The sequence below is a fragment of the Chenopodium quinoa genome, unplaced genomic scaffold, assembly GCF_001683475.1.
Source record: "Chenopodium quinoa cultivar QQ74 unplaced genomic scaffold, ASM168347v1, whole genome shotgun sequence".
Taxonomy (NCBI): domain Eukaryota; kingdom Viridiplantae; phylum Streptophyta; class Magnoliopsida; order Caryophyllales; family Amaranthaceae; genus Chenopodium; species Chenopodium quinoa.
Genome location: NW_018742904.1, coordinates 1,354,453 through 1,374,711, shown reverse-complemented (window position 1 = coordinate 1,374,711; position 20,259 = coordinate 1,354,453). Strand labels below are relative to the sequence as shown.

Below are 20,259 nucleotides of genomic sequence, written 5' to 3'. Positions count from 1 at the left end.
ATTAATAGGTATATGGGACACGTGTCAATGTTTGATTGGGTTAAAAAAATATAATTTATTTTTTTATTTAATATTTTAATGTTTAATAGGTAATAATATTAATTATTATTATTATTATTATTATTATTATTATTATTATTATTATTATTTTTGTAAAAATAAAAAATAACCCCCTCCCTCTCCCCCACCAGCCACCCTTTCTCCTTGCGCCGGAAAAGCCTATCACCCCCTCCCCTCGCATCCATAGCCACCCCACCCTCATCAAAACTTAAAATTAAAAAAAAAAAAAAATCAAACCCCTTTTGCCCAGCTCCCCTTTCACCGGGAACCACCACCACGATTTCAGGCCCCCTCCCTTCCCCGTTCTCGATTTCAGCGCCCACCCCTCCTCCTCCCCGTAGCAGATTCGATCACCCCTCCCTTCATCGTCCCCACTTTCGAGCCTTTCCCCTTTACACAACCATCATTTACGACTAGTTAGGGTTTCGAGGAAGGGGATAGGTGGTAGGGGGCCGAAAATGGGGAAGGGAAGAGGAAGGGAGCCGAAAATAGAGAATGAAAACTGAAGGAGGGCCAGAAATGAGGACGGGAAGGGGAAGGGGGCCCGAAAATGATGACGTAAAAGGGAAGGGGGATCGAAATCGGAGACGGGGTCTAAGATGGGGTGGTTTCAGGTGGGGTGGGTCGGTGGGGGTGATGGTTTCCGGTGAAATGAGGGGCTGGGAAGGGGGTTGATTTCAAAAAAAAAAACATTTATTTTGAAAATAAAGATCAGTTAAATGAAGTTATTAAAAGAAAAAAAAATTTACCGGTCATTCAGGTTGCAGGTTTAATAACTTGTTTAAAGCGGACAACCTACAAAGGTGATATTATTTAGAAATAATCAAAAGGTCGACTTGTTTTTAGCGGACGGGCCAAATGTGGTATTATTTAAAGTAATTTTTCCAAAAAAAAAAATCAACAAATCACCCCCTCCCTTTACCAGCCCCACTGTGAACCTCCCCCATCTCCTCCTCCCCACTCCCCAACCCAACCGAAAACCACCACCTCCACCTCACCGGAGATTGAGCAAGTTCTAGAGCCAAATCAGACGTTTTCACCGCAGATTGACGGAGTTTTGGTGCCAATTAACCTTTTCTCACCGGAAATTTCAAAAGTTAGGTCACCGATTTGTGCTTTTTGGCAAGAATTTAGAGCAATTCCAAAGCCTGATGATGTGGCTTTCATCGGAGGAAGCATCAATTCAGTATCAGTTCCGCCAATTGATGCTTATTCACAAGAGGATGTCAAAACTCCGACACCTTCACCGTCAGTGGAAGCATCAAGTGAGTTAAGGGTTATATTGGTTGAATTGAATCGGGTCGTAAGCGGAGCAGAGGTTGTGACGGTGGTTATGGTGGTCGAATTGGGAGAGGCGTAAGGTGAGTGGTGATTTTGGTGGTGCGGCTGAGTTCGCAGGTGGTGGCGACTGGCGGGTTTGGTGGTGGTTGTGCTGCTTATTTTGGTGGGGAATTGGTAGCAGGGGATAGTAGGGAGAGCTGGCTGATTTGGGATGGTTTCGGAGGCGGGGTTGGGGGGGGGGGATGTTCTGGTCAAGTTGATGTGGAAGGAGGTGGTTTCGGCGGTGGGGCAGGGGTGGAGGTGGTTTCGGCAGTGGGGCAAGGGGAAGAGGTGGTTGTTGGGGCTGAACTGAGGCTGGGTAAGGGGGTAGTAATTAGGTTGGGTGTAATTTTAATTTTAATTTTTTGAACCACTCACGTATCAACACGTGTCAAGTAACCTACAATAATAGATTGTTGACTTTTGTTGACCGGTTTGGGATTGTTGAAAGAAAACGGAGTTGAAAGTTGGGATTATTTAAAATAAAACGGGTAAACTTAGGATTATTAAAGTGTATTTTTCCTTTAATTTAAATGCAACACTTTCTTAAAACAACCTTTTACTTAATGAGAAATTATTTCATGAGGCTTGCCTCACCAATAGCTTTGTGAGGCAAGCCTCAAAACAACTAGTCCAACTTATTATAAATGATATTATAGAACAAATAGAGTATATTACCCAACCTATAAATGATATTATATCCATTTATTACCCAGGCAATAATAGATGATATCGTAGACACAATAGATGATGTCATCCACTTTATAAATGATATCATAAAACCAACAGAGGATATCATCCAACCTATATATGATATCATCCAAGCAATTAATGATATTATAGACACAATAGATGATATCATTCAACCTATACATGATATCATCGAACCAATAAAGGATATCATCCAAGCAATGGATGATATCATAGACACAATATTTATATGATACCATCGCCTATAGATGATATTGTTTGGGCCTAGTCCGTGTCGTAAATTCAATATTGCTGAAATGACAAAAATACCCCTCCATGATCCAACCCATCATCATTAACCATCCATTAATAATTATCACAAAGTACAGATTTACCCCTAATCTGTAATAAAGTACAGCTTTGCCACTTGAAAGTATATCTATAAATAGCCAACTTATGATTAATGATGGTAACTTTTTCTAATTTCCCTCCTTCATTTCCCTCTCTACCTCTCTCTAGAAAGTGCTTCTCTCTACTTTCTCTCTCTAGGAAGTGCTCTCTCTAATTTCTCTCTCTTGAAAGTACGTTTCGCTAACTTAAGCATTGGAGGGACTTTTCCGGGTCATACCCCAAAGCAGCTAACCTTCTCTTTCTTGCAGGCAGGGCTCTCCGACACTCTTGCAAGACGGAGCTAAAGGATTTATTGGACAATTGGACATAGTCTCTGGGATATCTTGATATACCCGAAATACCTTAACACTCCAAGGAGAAGTTTGTTTCCAAAAAAAGATATCATCCATAGAAACAATAGAGGATATCATTCATCTTATATATGATATCATCCAAGCATTGGATCAGCCTATAGACGACATAATCAGACAATGGATGATATCAAACAAAATAAATGGATGATATCATACAACCAATGGATGATATCATTAAAACAATGAATGATCTTGATATCATTCAAATAATTAAGGACTTTTTGTGAAAAACTATCTTATTAAAAAAATGTTGTAAGTAACTACCTTATAAACACTATATGTTGTAAGAAACTACCTTATAAAACACTTAATGTTGTGATACGGATCGTTTACTACACCAAATTAATTAATTAAATACCTAACTTAGACCTTCAAAAATATTAACAACTAGTAAAAAGGACGAATAAGGGTCGATCCCACGAGGAGATTAATCAACTCTATAAATTCAAAGTCAACTCGAAAAATAAACTATAACCACAAAAAGAATACTATATACATGAGAATGAGGGGTTTTAACTTGAATGAGCAACTAAACTAAATGAGAATTAAATAATAATCTACTAATCACAAGTGATGACACATTATTCCATTCATAACTTTACTTGAATTAAACTATTGGTGATAATAATTGACCGACCTTGCATAAATAATCAATTAATTACTAGACTAATTGTAGAGACTTTATTAATAAAGACTCCCTGTCTTCCCGTAATTGAAACCAAATTTGGACTAAGCCAAAATTGACTCTAAGCTAAACCAATCTAATTGACACAAATATGGTCGCAACTTCCATGAATTAATCTTCGAAGCATTAATATCTAGGATACCTCATTGATTAGTCCTAACTAATCTAAACACATAAATGTCAGATTATATAGATGAAAAATTGCGCTCTAATTTAAATCAAACCGTAATCGCATACTCGATATAAAATGAGGGACTAATTCACTATACAATTAAAACTAAGCTAAACCATATAGATAGCAATAATACACAACCAAACAGTTGAAAGATAACAATCAATGTCAAATTGCAAATTAATAATCAAGACCAAGCAAATTTCAAATAGTCAGTAAATTGAAAGAAATTATCACTACTAGAAAACAAGCGATTTCCGACGGAATTTTTCCGTTGAAAACCCGTTTTCAGCGGAAATTCCGTCGGGAGCGGTTGTCGGAAGAGGTTTTGTAGGAAAAAGTACCTTTTCCGACGGAAATTCCGTCAGAACCAGTTTTCCGACGAAATTTTTCTGTCGCGAGACATCATCCGGCCCGGAAAAGTCCGTTTGAAATTTTCGACGGATATTTTTCCGTCGGAAAATTTCGACGGATATTTTTCCGTCGGAAAATTCCGACGGAAATTCTGTCAGAAAATCCTATTAAAAAAAATAAAATAAAAAACTGCACCACCACCAGCCCCCACCCCAGAACCACCAGCCCACCCAACCAGACCTCACTGCACACCGACCCCAACCACACCACCACCGACACCAACCACACCAGCCCCTATCCCACCTTCACACACTACCACCGACACCACCAAAAATTAACCCCACCTTCACACACCACCAAAAATTAACCCCAACTTCACAAACCACCACCGACACTAACCACAACAGCCCCTATCCCACCTTCACACACCACCACTGATACCACCACACCAAAAATTAACCCCAAAAAAACGAAACTTAGCACAAAAAAAAATGCAAAAAATCGAAAATTAACCCTAAAAATATGAAAATTAACATAACAAACAATAATTAAACAAAAAAAATTAAAGGAAATATATAAATATAAAATTATCTAATAAAATTTATAAATTAACATTACAATTACATAAAAAATTAACTACATCTACAATCTAACCTAAATTAAAACTAGATCTATAAAACAAAAACCTTGAGAGTGGGTGGCTCGCAACGATGGTTGTCTGAACCATTATTGTTGCGCCGTTGTTGTTGGTGTTGATGTTGGTGGTGGTTGATGTTGTAGCGTCGTTGTTGTTGTTGATGGAAAGGAGGACGAAGAGAGAGAAGAGGAGGACGGAGGAGATCGAGAAGAAGAGGAAAGAGAAGAGAAGAGGAGAGGAGAGGAGAGAGAAAGAGAAGGAGAAAGGGGAAATAAGAGGCAGAAATGAAGTGAGGGGGGGGGGGGTTTGGTTATGTTTAGGGTTTGGTATTTTTTTTTTAAATTAGATTTTGACAGATATAAATTCCATCGGAAATTTAGTGTTCCGACGGATTTGTACATATTTTCCGACGGAATAATTTTCCGTCAGAAATTTTCGACAGATTTCCGACGGAATTTTTGAATTCGTCGGAAATATCCGATGGAAATAACTCCATCGGAAATTCCGATTATTCCGACGAAATTACGTGTCCGTCGGAATTCGACCTGATTCTTGTAGTGTATGCAAATAGATTATAAAATCAAAGACCAATTTATCACATCAATAACCTAATCAACGTAACTAATCAAACTTAGCAAAATAATCCAAAATAATAGTAATATGGAACAATTGAGTAAAAAGACTTATGAACTATACTCCCAAGAACATCCGAATGAACTCGTCTTCGACCCCGCAATTCACCTTCGCCCTTGTTCAACCTTGGACTTGAGACTAAGCTTCCCTCCAAGGCTATCTTCTCTTCTCCAATTGCCCAATTATGGACTCACTCGAACTATCTTGCTCTATGTATATTTCTCGGCTAAGTCGTGTGTTTTGAGAAGGAATACTTGGGGATTTTTATAACCAAAAAAACAGTCTAGGTTTTCTGGTTTTGAAGAGATAAAATTGTAGAATAGGATAGAGATTCATCTTCTCCATATTATCTCCTTGAATTTCGAATGGAAATTATCAATCTTGATGGAGATGAATCTTGAATATTTGTGGGTTTGGATATACACTAGTTCAATGGTTTTCACGCCACTTTCCTTCTTCCTTCTATCTTTTTTTTTTTCTCTTCTCTTTTTTCTTTTCTTTGCTTTTGATGGCACGTGATCTTGAGTGGTCTAACACAAGTGGGTTTCTTGTAGCTATTTTGCATTTGCCAATTCAAGTCCACTTTATTTCCCTCTTGCTTTCCTACCAAAAACACACAACATAATATTAAGTATCAATTATTATAAAAATAGATATAAAATAAAATACTAATAGAAAATAAGAACTAAAATTATTAAAGTGAATAATTTCATAAAATAACTAATAAAAAACAATTATAGGACTAATATTAGGGATAAATATAGGGTATATTATGCACTTATCATGTTGTAAGAAGCTACTTTTTGCCGGATTATTACATTAATTAAGGAACGTTTAATGACCCATTTTCAATCATTTTTATCCTTTTCCCACCCAATTTCTCCATAGCCCCCTTATAACCCCTAATTCCCCTTATCTTTCATTGTTAAATCAAGCACATGATAGCAACTTACAACATTTAGTTTTTATAAGGTAGTTTCTTACAACAATTTTTTTATAAGGTAGTTTTTCACAAAATTTGATGTATATAAGGTAGTTTTTCACAAAAAGTCCAACAATTAATCATATCATCCAAATTAAACTAACAATGAATTATGATATCATACATCTAGCCTAGAAATTAAGAATATCGTCCAAACAATTAATTATATCATACAAACAATGAATGATATCATCCAACCTATAAATTACAGATATTATCAAAGCAATTTATCATTTATCCAAATAATGAAAGATAATATCCAACCTAGAAATTAAAGATATCAACAATTAACCATGTCATTTATACCATAAAATATATAATCTTAGACAACTTTTTTTTTTTTTAATTTTAAAAAAATTTAAAGCAAGCTGGTATTAATTAGGAGATATCTTCTAGACACTTATGGGATGTTCTGTTCACATTATTTTCACTTATTTTAGGTCTAATAAGTTCAAATAAGTTTAATTAAGTTCATCTAAGTTCAGCTCAGGAAAAATAAGTTTTGATAAGGGTTGCCCAAGTTCAAATTTCTACTAAAATAAGTGTTAATTAGGTCTAATAAGTTCAGATAAGTTCAGGTAAGTTCAGATAAGATCATATAAGTAAAAATCCGATGAATAAAACACACCCTTATTCCACACTTTATTTCAAAAAAAAAAAAAAAAGTTCAGATCACATCAGATTAGAAAAATACGTTCATATCAAAGCATCGTTATAGGTGCAGTTTTTTATCGCTAAATATATTTAATTACGTAATAAAAAATCATAAAATTACATATTAATAAAATATACATTAATACAAATCTAACAAGACCCTACTTGATTTTTTTTTTTTATAGATTATAGTACACAAAAGGTTAAAATTTGGACAAATCAGCCAATCAGATTAGATCATATCATATAAGAAAAAATAAGGTGAACTAAACAAGAAGCCCTAAATTACATTAAAAATTGAAAAAAATATTTTAAAAAAAAAAAGAGGAGAGAGAAAATGAAGAAGATGATGATATTGTAGGAGAGAAAGAGCCAAACTACCATTAACAAAAGTGTTGTTCTAATAATACATACTCTGTATATATTAACAAGGAACAATTGAAACTAATAATCCCACCTTTACCTCATCTTCTCAAAATATTCCCACCTTTGCGTATTTTGGAAATAATCTCACCTTAACACCCCATATTTTCAAAACAAGCCTTTTACCAATTTGTGAAATTGGCAACTTGTTTTAGAAGGCAATATGCCACGTGCCATCTTTTAATTGGTTTTTTTTTTTATAATTTTTTAAAAATTAAATATAAGGAATAAACAAAAAAAACCCTGCTTCTTCTTCCTTCCCCTGTCGGAGCTTGCTGGACCCAGCCAACTGCGGATCGAAACAGCCGGACCTAGCCACCCCCATCCCCGATTCCCTCCCCTTCTGCAATTCTAACCACCATTATCACCACCGCCACCACCCTAACACGCCCATAGTGCAATAAAAAGCCACCACTTTAAAACTCAAATGGACAAATTAAGCACAATTGCAAACACCAAACTCAACTTGACCCATCATCATCTCCACTTGAACTTCACCAAAATTGTCAGATCAACCTCTTCTCTTTCAATTCCTCTGATAAGAATTGGCAGACATTCTATGGTGAAGCAAACAATTTTTACTCTTTCCCTTATTTTAGTTCTTTAATTAATTACTTGTTCTTCAACACCTTCTTTCTCTCTCCTCTCACACCCCAATTCTTCCGTGGATACTGCTTCTTCGTTCTCACTTTTCAACAATAATGGTGATAATTCGGCAAAGAAGGTGAAGATTTACATGTACGATTTGCCTTTTAAGTTCAATTATGGTGTTATCGAAAGTTATACGATGGCAAGAGGTGGGATCAAATTGCTTGTTGCAGATGATTCGGATTTTGGAGCTTAAGTATCTACAATACGAGAATTGTTTCTAGAATACAGGGAAGAGGGTGGGGGTGGGGTTGCTTCGGCAGGGATGGGGTAGGCAAATGTAGCGTGGGGGAGTGTTTCAAGTTGGGGTTCGGGATGGGGGAAACCGAGAAGGTGGTCAGTTTGGAGGTGATGGATGGGTAGGTGGGAAGGTGGTCAGTTTGGTGGTGATGGATGGTTATGGTGGTTGACATGGATGAAGGGGGTGAGGTGGAAGTAGATGGATTAAAGAAAAGAAAAAATTAAAAAATTATTAACCTGTAAAACAGGTTAAGGGTAAAAAAAACTTATTTTGAGAATATGGGGTGTTAAGATGAGATTATTTCCACGCAAAGGTGGGATTGTGTTGAGAAGATGAGCCAAAGGTGGGATTATTAATTTCAATTTTTCCTACCAACAAAAGTGTTGCTCTAATTAATAATATATATTTTAGTAGTAGTACGTATATTACTCTTGAATCTAAATGAATGAATATCACTCTCAATTTCACTCGATGTTAATCGTCATCCTTGTCACTTTGCTCGGTGAAATGATCGGATCGGAAGTGGTGGAGTCAGTGATGGTTTCATCGCTATCCCGTCACTTTCAGAGCTACTACCGTTCCTCATTTAGATTACAATTGATTGGTTTGATCTAAGCAATTTTCATATGATGATTACGAAGTTTCGCTGACGACAAACTTCTCCGAGCTTAAATCAGAGATTATTCCAGCAATATTTGTGCAAAGTTAACTTTCCTATGTGAATTTAGCTTTTCCTTACTACTCAATCTGTCCCTTATTTTTTGCTCCATTGGACTTTTCACGGTCTCCAATGCGCGTCTCCACACTTATATATCTTCATTTTTATACGTGTAAAAATTATAAGAACTTGATATTAATAAAATATACAATGAGGCGATTCTAACAAGATCCCACATGAATATATTATCACTTTTAGATTAACGATAATTTATGGTCAAAGTTTTAAAAGTTTGACCCAAAAAAATAAGGGACGGATGGAGTATATATTACTCCCTCCGTGTAATACTCCGTATTTTTATAATATTTTTGTATATAAAAATTATTTATTTATTTATTTTATAGATTAAAATGATTCATTTCATTTTTAAAAGAAATTAATTATTTAAATATTATGTAAGTGTGCACAAAATAATATGGGTCATTAATTGAGGCAATAAAAGTGTTTTGAATTGGGTCATCTTTATTTAAATAGTTGGATCAACTTGTTTGGAGATTGAGGACACTTAAGAGCCCAACAAGTTGGCCCCAAAGGAAGAAGTCAAGAGGGAGTGGATTTTGTAATGACAGTTTTGTAATTATGAGTTTTTGCTTTAAAAGGGGAGTATAAATACTTCAAAACATCAAGATTTTTCACTCTAAAATCATAATTATCAGATTTCACAAAAATTCCAAAGGTTTTCTCTTTATTTTCTCTCTCCTTTTTCTCCTTATTTTCCTATTCTTTTTCTCTCTTTCCCATGCCTCTCTCTCCCTCTTCTTCTCCCCTCACGCCGGCAGCCACCAGTGACCACCGGCGGCCAGCAGCAGCAGCCGGCACACCGTCATGCGCCACCCCCTCCTCCTCTCTCCTCTTTTTGCGATTTGGTAGTGTTAAAAAAAACCTCTTTTTCTCTGTCTAATTTAATTCTATTATTTTTATTAATTTAAAGCATGATTTTGATTATGTTTTGGTATTGATTTTGGGTATTTGACGTTGTTAAATTATTTATATAGTTTTCAGATTTTTATTCAATCAAAAACCCCAATTTACAAACCCTAGAATTTGGGAATTTAAGGTTTTATGGTTAGGGTTTGATCCTAGGTTGTTGTTGTTTAATTAATGATTTAAACATGTTTTTAATGAGTTTAAAGCCCTCAAATTAATGCTGAGATTTAGTGAATTGCTAAACAACGCTCCCATTTTACAAGGGAATGCTCCTTTTTTGACATGGAAGGACGATATTGCCCTGTGTGTAAGTTGTAGTATATAATGGCCCATTATGGGACATATTGGCATTATAATATCATTCTCGACCCCTCCACTTACTAGCATGTGGTAAAAAAATTCCCGACCCTTCCACATCCAACCCCACTACATCTGACCCCACCACATTCGATCCACCACCAAAATTTCGAGTTTTTTTTTAAAAAAAATTCTTAAGCATTAGCGACGGGTTTAGGACGATGGACGACGACAATGTTCGGACACCGGAGACTTCGTCGGAGGATTCTGTAAGTCGTCGGACTTTTTTTTAAAAAATTTTTGAACAAAAAGATCTGCCTAAAAAAATTAGGATACACTTAAAATTTCCGGATCCACCTAAGTAGATGCGGAAATTTAAAGCAGATCTCCACATCCGCCCAGAATTTTTAGATCTTCCTAGGTGGATCCGGAAATTTTAAGTGGATCTACCTAGGTGGTCCTAATTTTGTAGGCGGATCTTTCCTAATTTTTTTGTTTTGTTTTTTTTGTTTGAATTGATTAATTAGTTAAATTTATTATTATAATCTTTGTATTATTATTATCTGATATTTAATAATAATAACAATTTGAATTATAATAAAAGAAATAATATTGGGGAATATTGTTTGTTTTGTTTATTTTTAAAGGATTTGGAGTCTGAAGACGGCGGTGATGGTGCCAATTATAGTGTTAATTTCGTCACGAACACGTTATTTTCAATGTTATATGATGCAGTTAAATGGGCTGGATGCTGTTTCCATAAATCTGGGATTTATTTTGGTTAAATCATCTTACAACAAAACCAGAGATGGTCAGCCCTATCGATATTTGAAATGTGATCGGGGACGGAAGAGCAAATTGAGAGAATTGGAGAACGCGATACGGAAGGACACAAAAACCAAAGCTAATGCTTTTCCTTTCTACATCAAGATATATTATGAATTCACCACAAATAGTTGGAAGATTCGTGCAAAAAATGATGAAATTGGGACCCATAAACATCCAATGATTGTGTATCAGGAGGGTCATCGTAAAATTAGTGGCTTAAGCCCGGGTGCCAAAAAGGTTGTGCGTGACATGACAAAGTCCAAGGTTGCACCGCGTAACATCATGGCAACTATTGTAGAGCAATTTCCTGATGATCATCCAAACATCAGACACATGTACAATTGCAGGAATGACTTGAGAACGGAGATGTCTGAAGGCAGAGGAGTTGTTCAGCAATTTCTTCATTTGGCGAGATAGAATCAGTATATTTACTGGGTCATGGCCGATGACCTCGACGTTCTACAACATGCATTTATGGTGCACCCAATCACGGTAAACATACTACGCACATATCCACATGTAATCGGTATGGATTCGACTTGCAAGACCAACCGATACGGGATGCCATTCCTTGAGATAGTAGGTGTAACACCGACAAATCAGAATTTCCTCGTTGGTTATGTGTTCATGTGCAACGAGTGCACGACAAGATATCGATGGGCGTTACAGAGATTAAGGGAGTTGATTGGGTATGATAAAGAACCAACGATATTTTTGTCTGGCCGTGAACTTGGCCTATGTGCAGCATTGAGAGAAGTGTTTCCAGGGACGTCGCAATTTCTTTGTCGATGGCACATTAACAAAGATGTGGAGGCTAGGGTGACTGATATGTTAAAAAATAAGAAGATCGGTGAGAGTTTCAAAAATGGAAAATGGAAACGTATCATGGATGCTACAACCGAGGCGGATTATAATGTTGCTGTAGATACAATGAAAGCTAGGTGGACAAGTTATCCGGCAGTGATTACTTATGTTGAGAAAACATGGCTTTGTCATAAAAAAAAAAAAATTTGTGACATATATTACGAATCAAGTTCTTCACTATGGTAACACGAGTAATTGTAGAGTTGAGAGCCAACATTCGGCAGTGAAGACGTGGTTTTAATCATCGACAAGTTTGTTGTTATAATGTTGTAGTTGTTGTCTTTACTTCGTTTTAGTAATTTTAATAAAAATCATAATGTTTTTTATATTCTGAATCAACGACAGGTTCTTTGGATACCGTATGGGCCCGAGTACATTGTCATATTGGTAATCAGATCATTGCAATTCGTGATGGTTTGGAGGCATCAAGATCGAAAATTGGTGAGAAGTACAGACAATTGCCACTGTCACGTATAAATGACAAAGTGTCTCAACATTGTTTGAAAATTCTGGATGATGAGACGACAAGGATAAGGGAGTTGAGTGACAGGTGTATGAACGTTGTGGTTGTGCAATGCGTGTGACCCATGGTCTACCATGTGCTTGCCAGATACATGATTTTCTAGTTGCACATAAGGGATTGTATATCAGGAAAATTCATCCATTTTGGAAGACCTTGGTTATTGGTGATGGTGTTGATATACCTGTGTTCGTTAACGATTCAAACGAGGAAGTTTCACATTTTTGTTCCCTGGTTGATGAGGTCATTGGTAGTGATCCTGCTATACTTCGAAATGTATCTTGCATCATTGAAGAGGAGCTGCATCCGGATCATACAAACCTTGAAGAACAACATGTAAACCACAATGTTCGAGGTCGACAAAGGAACAATGATACCATGCGTGATCCCTGTTATTTCGAGCATGTAAACCGTCAAAACAGTCAACGTGGTACACAACAAACAGGTACGACCTCAGGTAAGTCATGAAATTAAACTTATTAAGCTTAATGTAAATTACACTTATTTCATCTTGTAGCGTACTAATAAATGACCATTTGTTTTGTGCAGAAGATCAATGTGACATCAGGCAATGAAGGTATTTGCACTTGCTTCCAGGACCAATGGTGCCTTACATCACGGCATGGAAGGATGTCATTGGTGATGGAAACTATGGCTTTCGTTGTGTGGCTGACTTCTTCTTTGGTGATCAAGCGTAATGGTTTACCGCTCGGGAAACAATTGCAAATGAGGTCGCCGCTCATCCAATGTTGTACGAAAGGATTTACGGGATTGGAAGGCTTGGGTTGAATATAACACGTATTCGATGAGATGGTGGGGCGGTTGATATGCGACATTGGATGGTAGCAATTCAGGATTTATTTCGTATTTCTACTTGGTTCAACGCAAGGGTGATATGTCTTGTTATAGGGAATGTACCAACCTACTACTACCCATGCATCACGGTGTTACCGTTGCGGACACGAAGCACAGTTAGGGCACCCACTCGAGAGTTCGTGATCGCTACAGTTGGTGGGTCACATTTCATTCGTCTTGATCTCGCACAGGATTCACCTCTTCCCCCAATTACAGGTTAGTGGACCGAGCACCACGAGCTAAGTGTTGTTGGATGGGATCAGCAATATGAAGTTAGAACAAACATATGGGATGCATTATTTAGATAGTGAACATATTTATGTACTTTTATTAAGGTTGAACATTTGTAGTTATGTAATATAGATTAATAAAAGTAATAAAACTAAGATCCAACAAAACCAAATATAAAAGTGTCCAGTTCTTACATTACATGCCGAATAAAGAATAATAAAAAATAAGTAAGACAATTAATAAAAATCAAACCACTAATTAAAGTACTTAAAGATAAAAATAGTCAATATTTTACAATCCAAAAATCTACAACCCCATCATCGCGTTCCAATCAACTACCAGCTGCTCAGTCATTGCCCTAAACTCACGCGACATGTTGGGATACTCAGCAAGAACTCTTTGGTGAATCTCCATGGACCGACCCATCCACTGCAGAGAAGAAAACAACATATTATAGACATTAAAATTACTGGAAGTAGGATTAATAGTATAACTAAACCAAAACTACTTACATAATCCGTGTTAGTCCTCTCGGGTAGACCAGTACTCTCAGCTGCTGAACCCCCACGAGATACACGAGGGTGACAAAATCTATACAACGTTGCATGTAACCAGGTGCAAATGTAGGAGGTCGATGACCAAGTTTGGTGTAGGTACCTAACACTACACTGAAAGACGAACCAGGGACAAACCTAGTCCACATAACAGATGTCATCTCATTCGAAAATTCTACCCAATACATCTTCAAGTTGGTCGGTCTCTTGGCCTTCTCAGGCCTGATAATGCTCCTTGGAATGTCCTGCACGAATCTAAGTTGTCGAACCACTCGATTAGGCATGTACGGCTCAATGATGCTACGGTACTGTATGCAGCCAATAAATAAAGTGGTAGGCACGTGATCTGCAGGATCAACTCCGTACAGTAACCAGTTAACCTCAAGGTCAGTTAACTCATCGAGTCTACTACGAAAAGCTAAGAGGCGCTCCATGCTCTTGTTGGGGCATCCCGATTCAACATCCCAAACAGACGCACGAGGGATATTAAGCTCCCTCGTCAAAGTACCCTGTTGAGGCCGAAAGCACGGAAAGTACTCGTAAATCACGCTTGCAGAAGCGTGAGACAACAAGCGATCGAATTAGTATCTTTTCGTGATGTTGTACCCAACTGCCGATACAGGTACGTTAGAGTAGCTGAACCCCAAGAGTACTCATAAATCGGAACACCTTCAACAACAAGCTCGTGGAGGAAGGAATAATGAGTGCGGTTACCACTCTTGTCTAAAAAAAGTGATCCTCCTAGTACTAACCACATGTATGCAGTATCATGGACACTAAAGGGCCTTTGTGCCTCCAAAGTCGAACCAAAAATCCTCTCAGTCAGCACCCCACTACCCTGCCAAGTGGTTTTAGTACCGTACTTCTCATTCAACTCATCCGCAGTCAAATCCATGGTAACCGAGCACGTGTCCCATACGGTGTCTGTTCTAGGGGTAGTGGAAACCATGGAACAATCAAAACGAAGCCCAAGAATATGGTACAAATCGTGCAGCATGATCGTGATCTCCCCAAATGGCATATGAAATGTGTTCGTATCTGGATGCCATCTCTCAACAAAAGCAGAAATCAACGGCCAGTCGAGACGCTTATACATAATCCCAGGTAAGTGAGACAGACCACTGCCATAAATCAACTCGAGGTGCTCCTGGGCAAGACGAACTCGCCAATCAACCAATGCAGAACATAATTGTATCCTACTCAAACCGCGCAAAACTTCTCGCTCCTGCCCGCCCCATATATATGACGTCACATGACCACCAAAACTAGGGATAACACTCCCATCCTCAGGACCACCTGGCATCAACTGCTGCACCAACCATGTCTCTACTGAGGTGGTAGTAGGTTGACTCGCTTGACTACTAATAAATCTCCCATGCTGACCCCTATATACCGTATGAAAATCCTCAGGGTACAAGTCTTCGTCTCGATCATCATGATGTACCAGCTCATCGTCAGGCGGTCCACCCGAGTACATAGGGAGGCTCCCTTGTGACTTATGCTCTCCCGACTAACTACTAGGAGACCCATATTGCTGCTCATGACGAAGCGCTGCCCCCGTAATATTTGAATGAGATGACTCCCTTCGAACAGACGCATTCAAACTTCGTGATATAGCATGACGAGCACCCGAACCCTCAATCTACATTAAATATGTTCAAAATCAAATGTCAGTAATAATTACAAATATAACTATTTGATTAAAATTAAACAACCGATATTAATATTAAAAAAAAAAAAATTCAGAACAACACCACCACCAACAACATTATTAATAATAAGGACGATAATAATAATAATAATAATAATAATAATAATAATAATATAATAATAATAATAATAATAATAATAATAATAATAATAATAATAATAATAATAATAATAATAATAATAATAATAATAAAGCCACTTCCTTAAAAAAAAAAATTAAATCACGAAAAAAAATAAAAATAATTCAGGACTTCCGCTTGAAATATCCGGATGAACCAAGGAGGATCCGAATTTTCCAAGCGCATCCACCTTCGAACATCGGATTTTTTAGGCGGATGGGTGGATCCGCCTTAAAATTTCAGATCCTCTTAAGTTCGTCCGGAATTTTCAAGCGGATCCTTCTGAATTTAATTTTATTTTTTTTTCAATTTTCAGGTGGAATTCATACCTGCTTGCCTCCAGTGCCGCCGCCTCGACCTCCATAAGTCAACCTTATTTCGCGCCGGTCTGCCATCGCCGGAACTTCGTTGGTCTCCCTGGATTGGTGGCTGTCGTTGATGGGTTGTGGCTTTTTTTTTTTCTTAAAAAAAATTTTAGAGAGATGAAATGAGAATGAAGTTACAAGTGAGTTGTGATATTTTCAGAAATGAGAAATGAGTATGAAATGAGAATGAAGTTACAAGTGAGTTGTGATATTTTCAGAAATGAGAAATGAGTGTTGTGAGTGACGTGAATATTTATTTACGAGGGGTAAATACGGAAGTTCGTATTAAAATGCGAGCGGTGCCTTGTAAAATGGGAGCATTGTTTAACAACCCCTGAAATTTATCTATGCACACTGATTTTTAATTATTGAGTTAGGGTTTGATTACCCATAAAAGGGGATTAGGTTTTAATGATTTAAATATGATTTCCTAGCTATTGGTGATGTTTTATATTAAATAAGTATGTTGGAATTTTGTTCAAGTCATAAAAATTAAGTCTTTTTGAAAGGATTTGAAGTACCCACTTAAAGAAAAGGTTTTATGGCTTTTATGTCATTAAATTGGGTTAATTAGTAAGGTTTAAAGAGTATTATAGTTGCTGGAAATTTGTGAGAATAGTAGATTAACTATACTTATGTGTTCTTAATTGTAGGAAGCTTCGAGCTAGGTGAATTCTAGCGAGTGTGGTCGAGTTTAGGCATTATTCAAGGTACATATGTGCACAAGAATATTTGTGTATGCGTAATATCATGCTAGGATTTGTACAGTATGATGTAAGTGATGAATTAGTAGCATATTTGGTTGATTATATGATTGAAAGTGATGTTAATTGAGCATGATTTGTTATGCATATGTTATTTAAGGCATGATACAAGTTGAGTATGTATGAATCATGGAAGTATGTTTTATTTTCAAGTATCAAGAAAGCATGTACTTAATAAACAAGGCTTATATATGAATTAAAGAGCTAAAGTTAGAATTATTGAGCATGGTTCATGAATTTATTTCTTACCCATTTATTATTGGTGTTGAGTCAAGAAGTTAGTTTATTTATTTACTCACTCATGTAAGTTGAGTTTGAGTCAAGGAAGTTTAGTAGTGCATTTTATGCACCAAGGTAGTAATCGTGCAATTTTGGTGCACAAAACCAGGTAAGGAACCTTAATTAAAATAAATAAATAGTATGTGCTCACTAATTAATTCAAGAATGAATTGGAAGTATGTGTGGAGTGTTGCTATGTTTATTCTTGTTTGATTGGTTTGAGTCATCTCATGTTAAATTGGTAAATCACGTAAATTATAAGAGGATACGCACCAAAACTCTTGGAACGTATATACCTTGAGTATGAACATATGGGGGGGGGGGTTATGAGGTTCTATATATAACCATAGCTTCTACAGGGGTACAGGACGTTGTACTTTATTTTATTATTAATACGCTAGAATTCCGTCACAAGGTGACATAGTAGGTGCCAATTAGGGTAGCTCCCTGATTGGAAGCTCAATATTTAAATAGGCTATTTTCAAGGAAGGAAACCCATTCGGTGGGTAATCCAAAATTATTATTAATAATTACTATTGCTAGCTATGAGTCAAAGATAAGTTGACTTGTGATTGTGTGGCGGGCATGTTTTAATTATTATTTTTATTTTGATGCTAGGATATTCATGTTAGTGTGGTGAATATGTACTCAACTTTGCTGATTCATACTTTTGTGTTTGTGTTTGGCTTTCTTTTGGATTGACCCTACTATGACCCATTTTTATGGTGAGTAGAGAGTTGAAATAAAGAGGAAGTAACAGGTACTTGAAGCATGAAGAGCATGATGGGATAGAGTGTAAAGAGTTACTTGTTATGTTTCTTAGTTTTAATATTTTTGAATTATTGGTTTTTGTCTATGGAATAACAAAATATATTATGTTTGTTTTTAATTGGTTTTAAGAAGGGCCATGGTTGAATTGGTTCCAACTTGTGAATGTTTTATTCTACTTTTGTTTTGAGGTTGTGAACTCAAGTTTTATTTTTAAAAGTTGGTTTTTGTTTTTAGACTTCCACTGTGAGACTTTGAATATTATTCTTAGCCGTTATTACGGTGGCGGTAATATTTTGTATTTCCTAAAAAGGGTTTCATTTAGGGTAAAAGGAGTATTTTTAAGGAATGAAATTTCCTGGGTATTACACTCCGTTTCATAATTAGAAGCCTATTTCCCATTTTTCACGGGAATTAAGGAAATTGGTTGGAAGTACAAATATGCGTGTGTGGTTAGAGAGAGATAGAGAGAAAGAAAAAGTAGTTGAGAATTATTGAAGAGATGGAAAGAGAAAGTATTGAGAATTGATGCCAAAAGTACAAAAAACAAAAAGAAAAAGGATGACAATCATCAAAAAGAGGGTATTATTATCAAAAAGTACTATATATAAATAGAAACAAGCTTCTAATTTTAAACACCCAAAAAAGGAAAACAGGCTTCCAATTATGAAACGGAGGGAGTATTACTTTCTCTCTTTATGTTTTGCAAATTCCATGTGAATTTAACTTTCCACGGTACTTTTACCACTTTCTCTTTCCCCTTCTTAATTCCAGTAAAATTTGCTCAAATGGGACCATAAAAAATGGACGGAGGGAGTACTTCCTTTCTCTCACATTTTTTTACTTTAAAATAAACAATAAAGTCAATATAACTTTTTTTTAATTATTTAATTCCAGACTATTGGGGCTTCAAACAATTTAAGTGAGCCCTAACAATTAATGAAGAAGAATTCTTATTTAATTTGCCTAATACATGATGCATAATTTTGGTTTTTACTCAATACATGTATAAGTAGAGTTGGAAATTTACTCATATTTGATTATTACTCGATCCAATATACGCCGTTTAATATGAAATTCTAACTTTCCTTAAATCATTTTCCCAATATTTCTAATAATGAACACTTATTAAACTAGGCATGCATAATGGCAATGCACTTGAAAATGACCAACATGCCTCGACCTAAATCGATCTGAACTAAATATCAATTTGAATATTATTTAATCCAAAAATTATCCAACTAAAGAGATGATCCAAACCCCTAATTGAGTAACCTTGACCAATCGAGTAACCCACGACCAAGTAATCCCGACCACATATGAAACTCTGTGTATTTCTTAAGATGAAAAGAATAGGGTTAGGGCCTAATTATTGTTTTTTTGACAGCCTAATTATTGATATTATTACCAATTTACCATTAATACCTCCAAATTATTTGAGATGGCCTAATATAAATCTTTTGGCTTCACTACTTCACCTTTAGTCATTTACCTTCTTGAAAAATTAACATCCCTTTTCCACAGTTGATTTCTTCTAGAGTGAGAAAGAGAAACAAGAAGAGTGAGAAAGATGAAGCAAATTCCGGGAGACTACCTTGCAGAGCTCGAGGAGCAAAGTGCTGCAATGGCGATGGATGTCGACGATGTTGATCCTCTTGAGGTTTTCGGCGAAAATTTAATGGCTCCTGACAATTTCAAGCTTGCTGATGCCGATTTCTTCAACTTCTTCTCCGATGATTTTGATGACACTGATATCAATTGATTGACTCACCGTCTTCCCCTACCTCGCTTTCTCTCTCCTAGGGTTTGTGTCAATTTCTCTAATGTTCGGAATTGCTTTTACCATGAACAAATTTAGGGTTTTTGATTTTGTTATGTAATGGATTTCTGAGAATTATATGGAAATTTGATGGATTGATGAAGATATTCCCTTAATATGATTTGTTTCGTTTTCTCATAGTAATATCTCCTGTGTTGTTAAAATCTATCATAATCTTATGTTTTTGATAGAATTGAAGAAACTACAGTATCTGCTACTGAAGTTTTGCATGCATTTTTTTGTATTTTGTACTATGATGATACATGATTAGCTGATGAGAAAACATTATTATAAAAAAAAATTAAAGGTTTGAATTGTCATGGGGAGCCTGTACATTGGACTCCTTACGTTGCCCTTAGTCGAACCCGTAGAGGCATT

At 36.3% G+C, this 20,259-nt stretch overlaps 3 protein-coding genes across 3 annotated transcripts; 2 read left to right on the top strand and 1 right to left on the bottom strand.

Annotated features, from left to right (window-relative positions):
* Window positions 1–10,426: 10,426 nt before the first annotated feature.
* LOC110727401 lies at window positions 10,427–11,450 on the top strand. Its single transcript, XM_021906962.1, has 2 exons — window positions 10,427–10,474; window positions 10,941–11,450. The coding sequence occupies exons 1-2, from the start codon at window positions 10,427–10,429 to the stop codon at window positions 11,448–11,450; spliced, it is 558 nt and encodes a 185-aa protein (XP_021762654.1).
* Window positions 11,451–14,601: 3,151 nt separating this feature from the next.
* LOC110727400 (protein MAIN-LIKE 1-like) lies at window positions 14,602–15,534 on the bottom strand. The gene has a single exon (XM_021906961.1). The coding sequence runs from the start codon at window positions 15,532–15,534 to the stop codon at window positions 14,602–14,604; it is 933 nt and encodes a 310-aa protein (XP_021762653.1).
* Window positions 15,535–19,537: 4,003 nt separating this feature from the next.
* Window positions 19,538–20,025, top strand: LOC110727295 (small acidic protein 1). Its single transcript, XM_021906858.1, has one exon. It carries the CDS (start codon window positions 19,633–19,635, stop codon window positions 19,822–19,824), a length of 192 nt encoding a protein of 63 aa, XP_021762550.1. The 5' UTR covers window positions 19,538–19,632; the 3' UTR covers window positions 19,825–20,025.
* The last annotated feature ends 234 nt before the right edge of the window (window positions 20,026–20,259 follow it).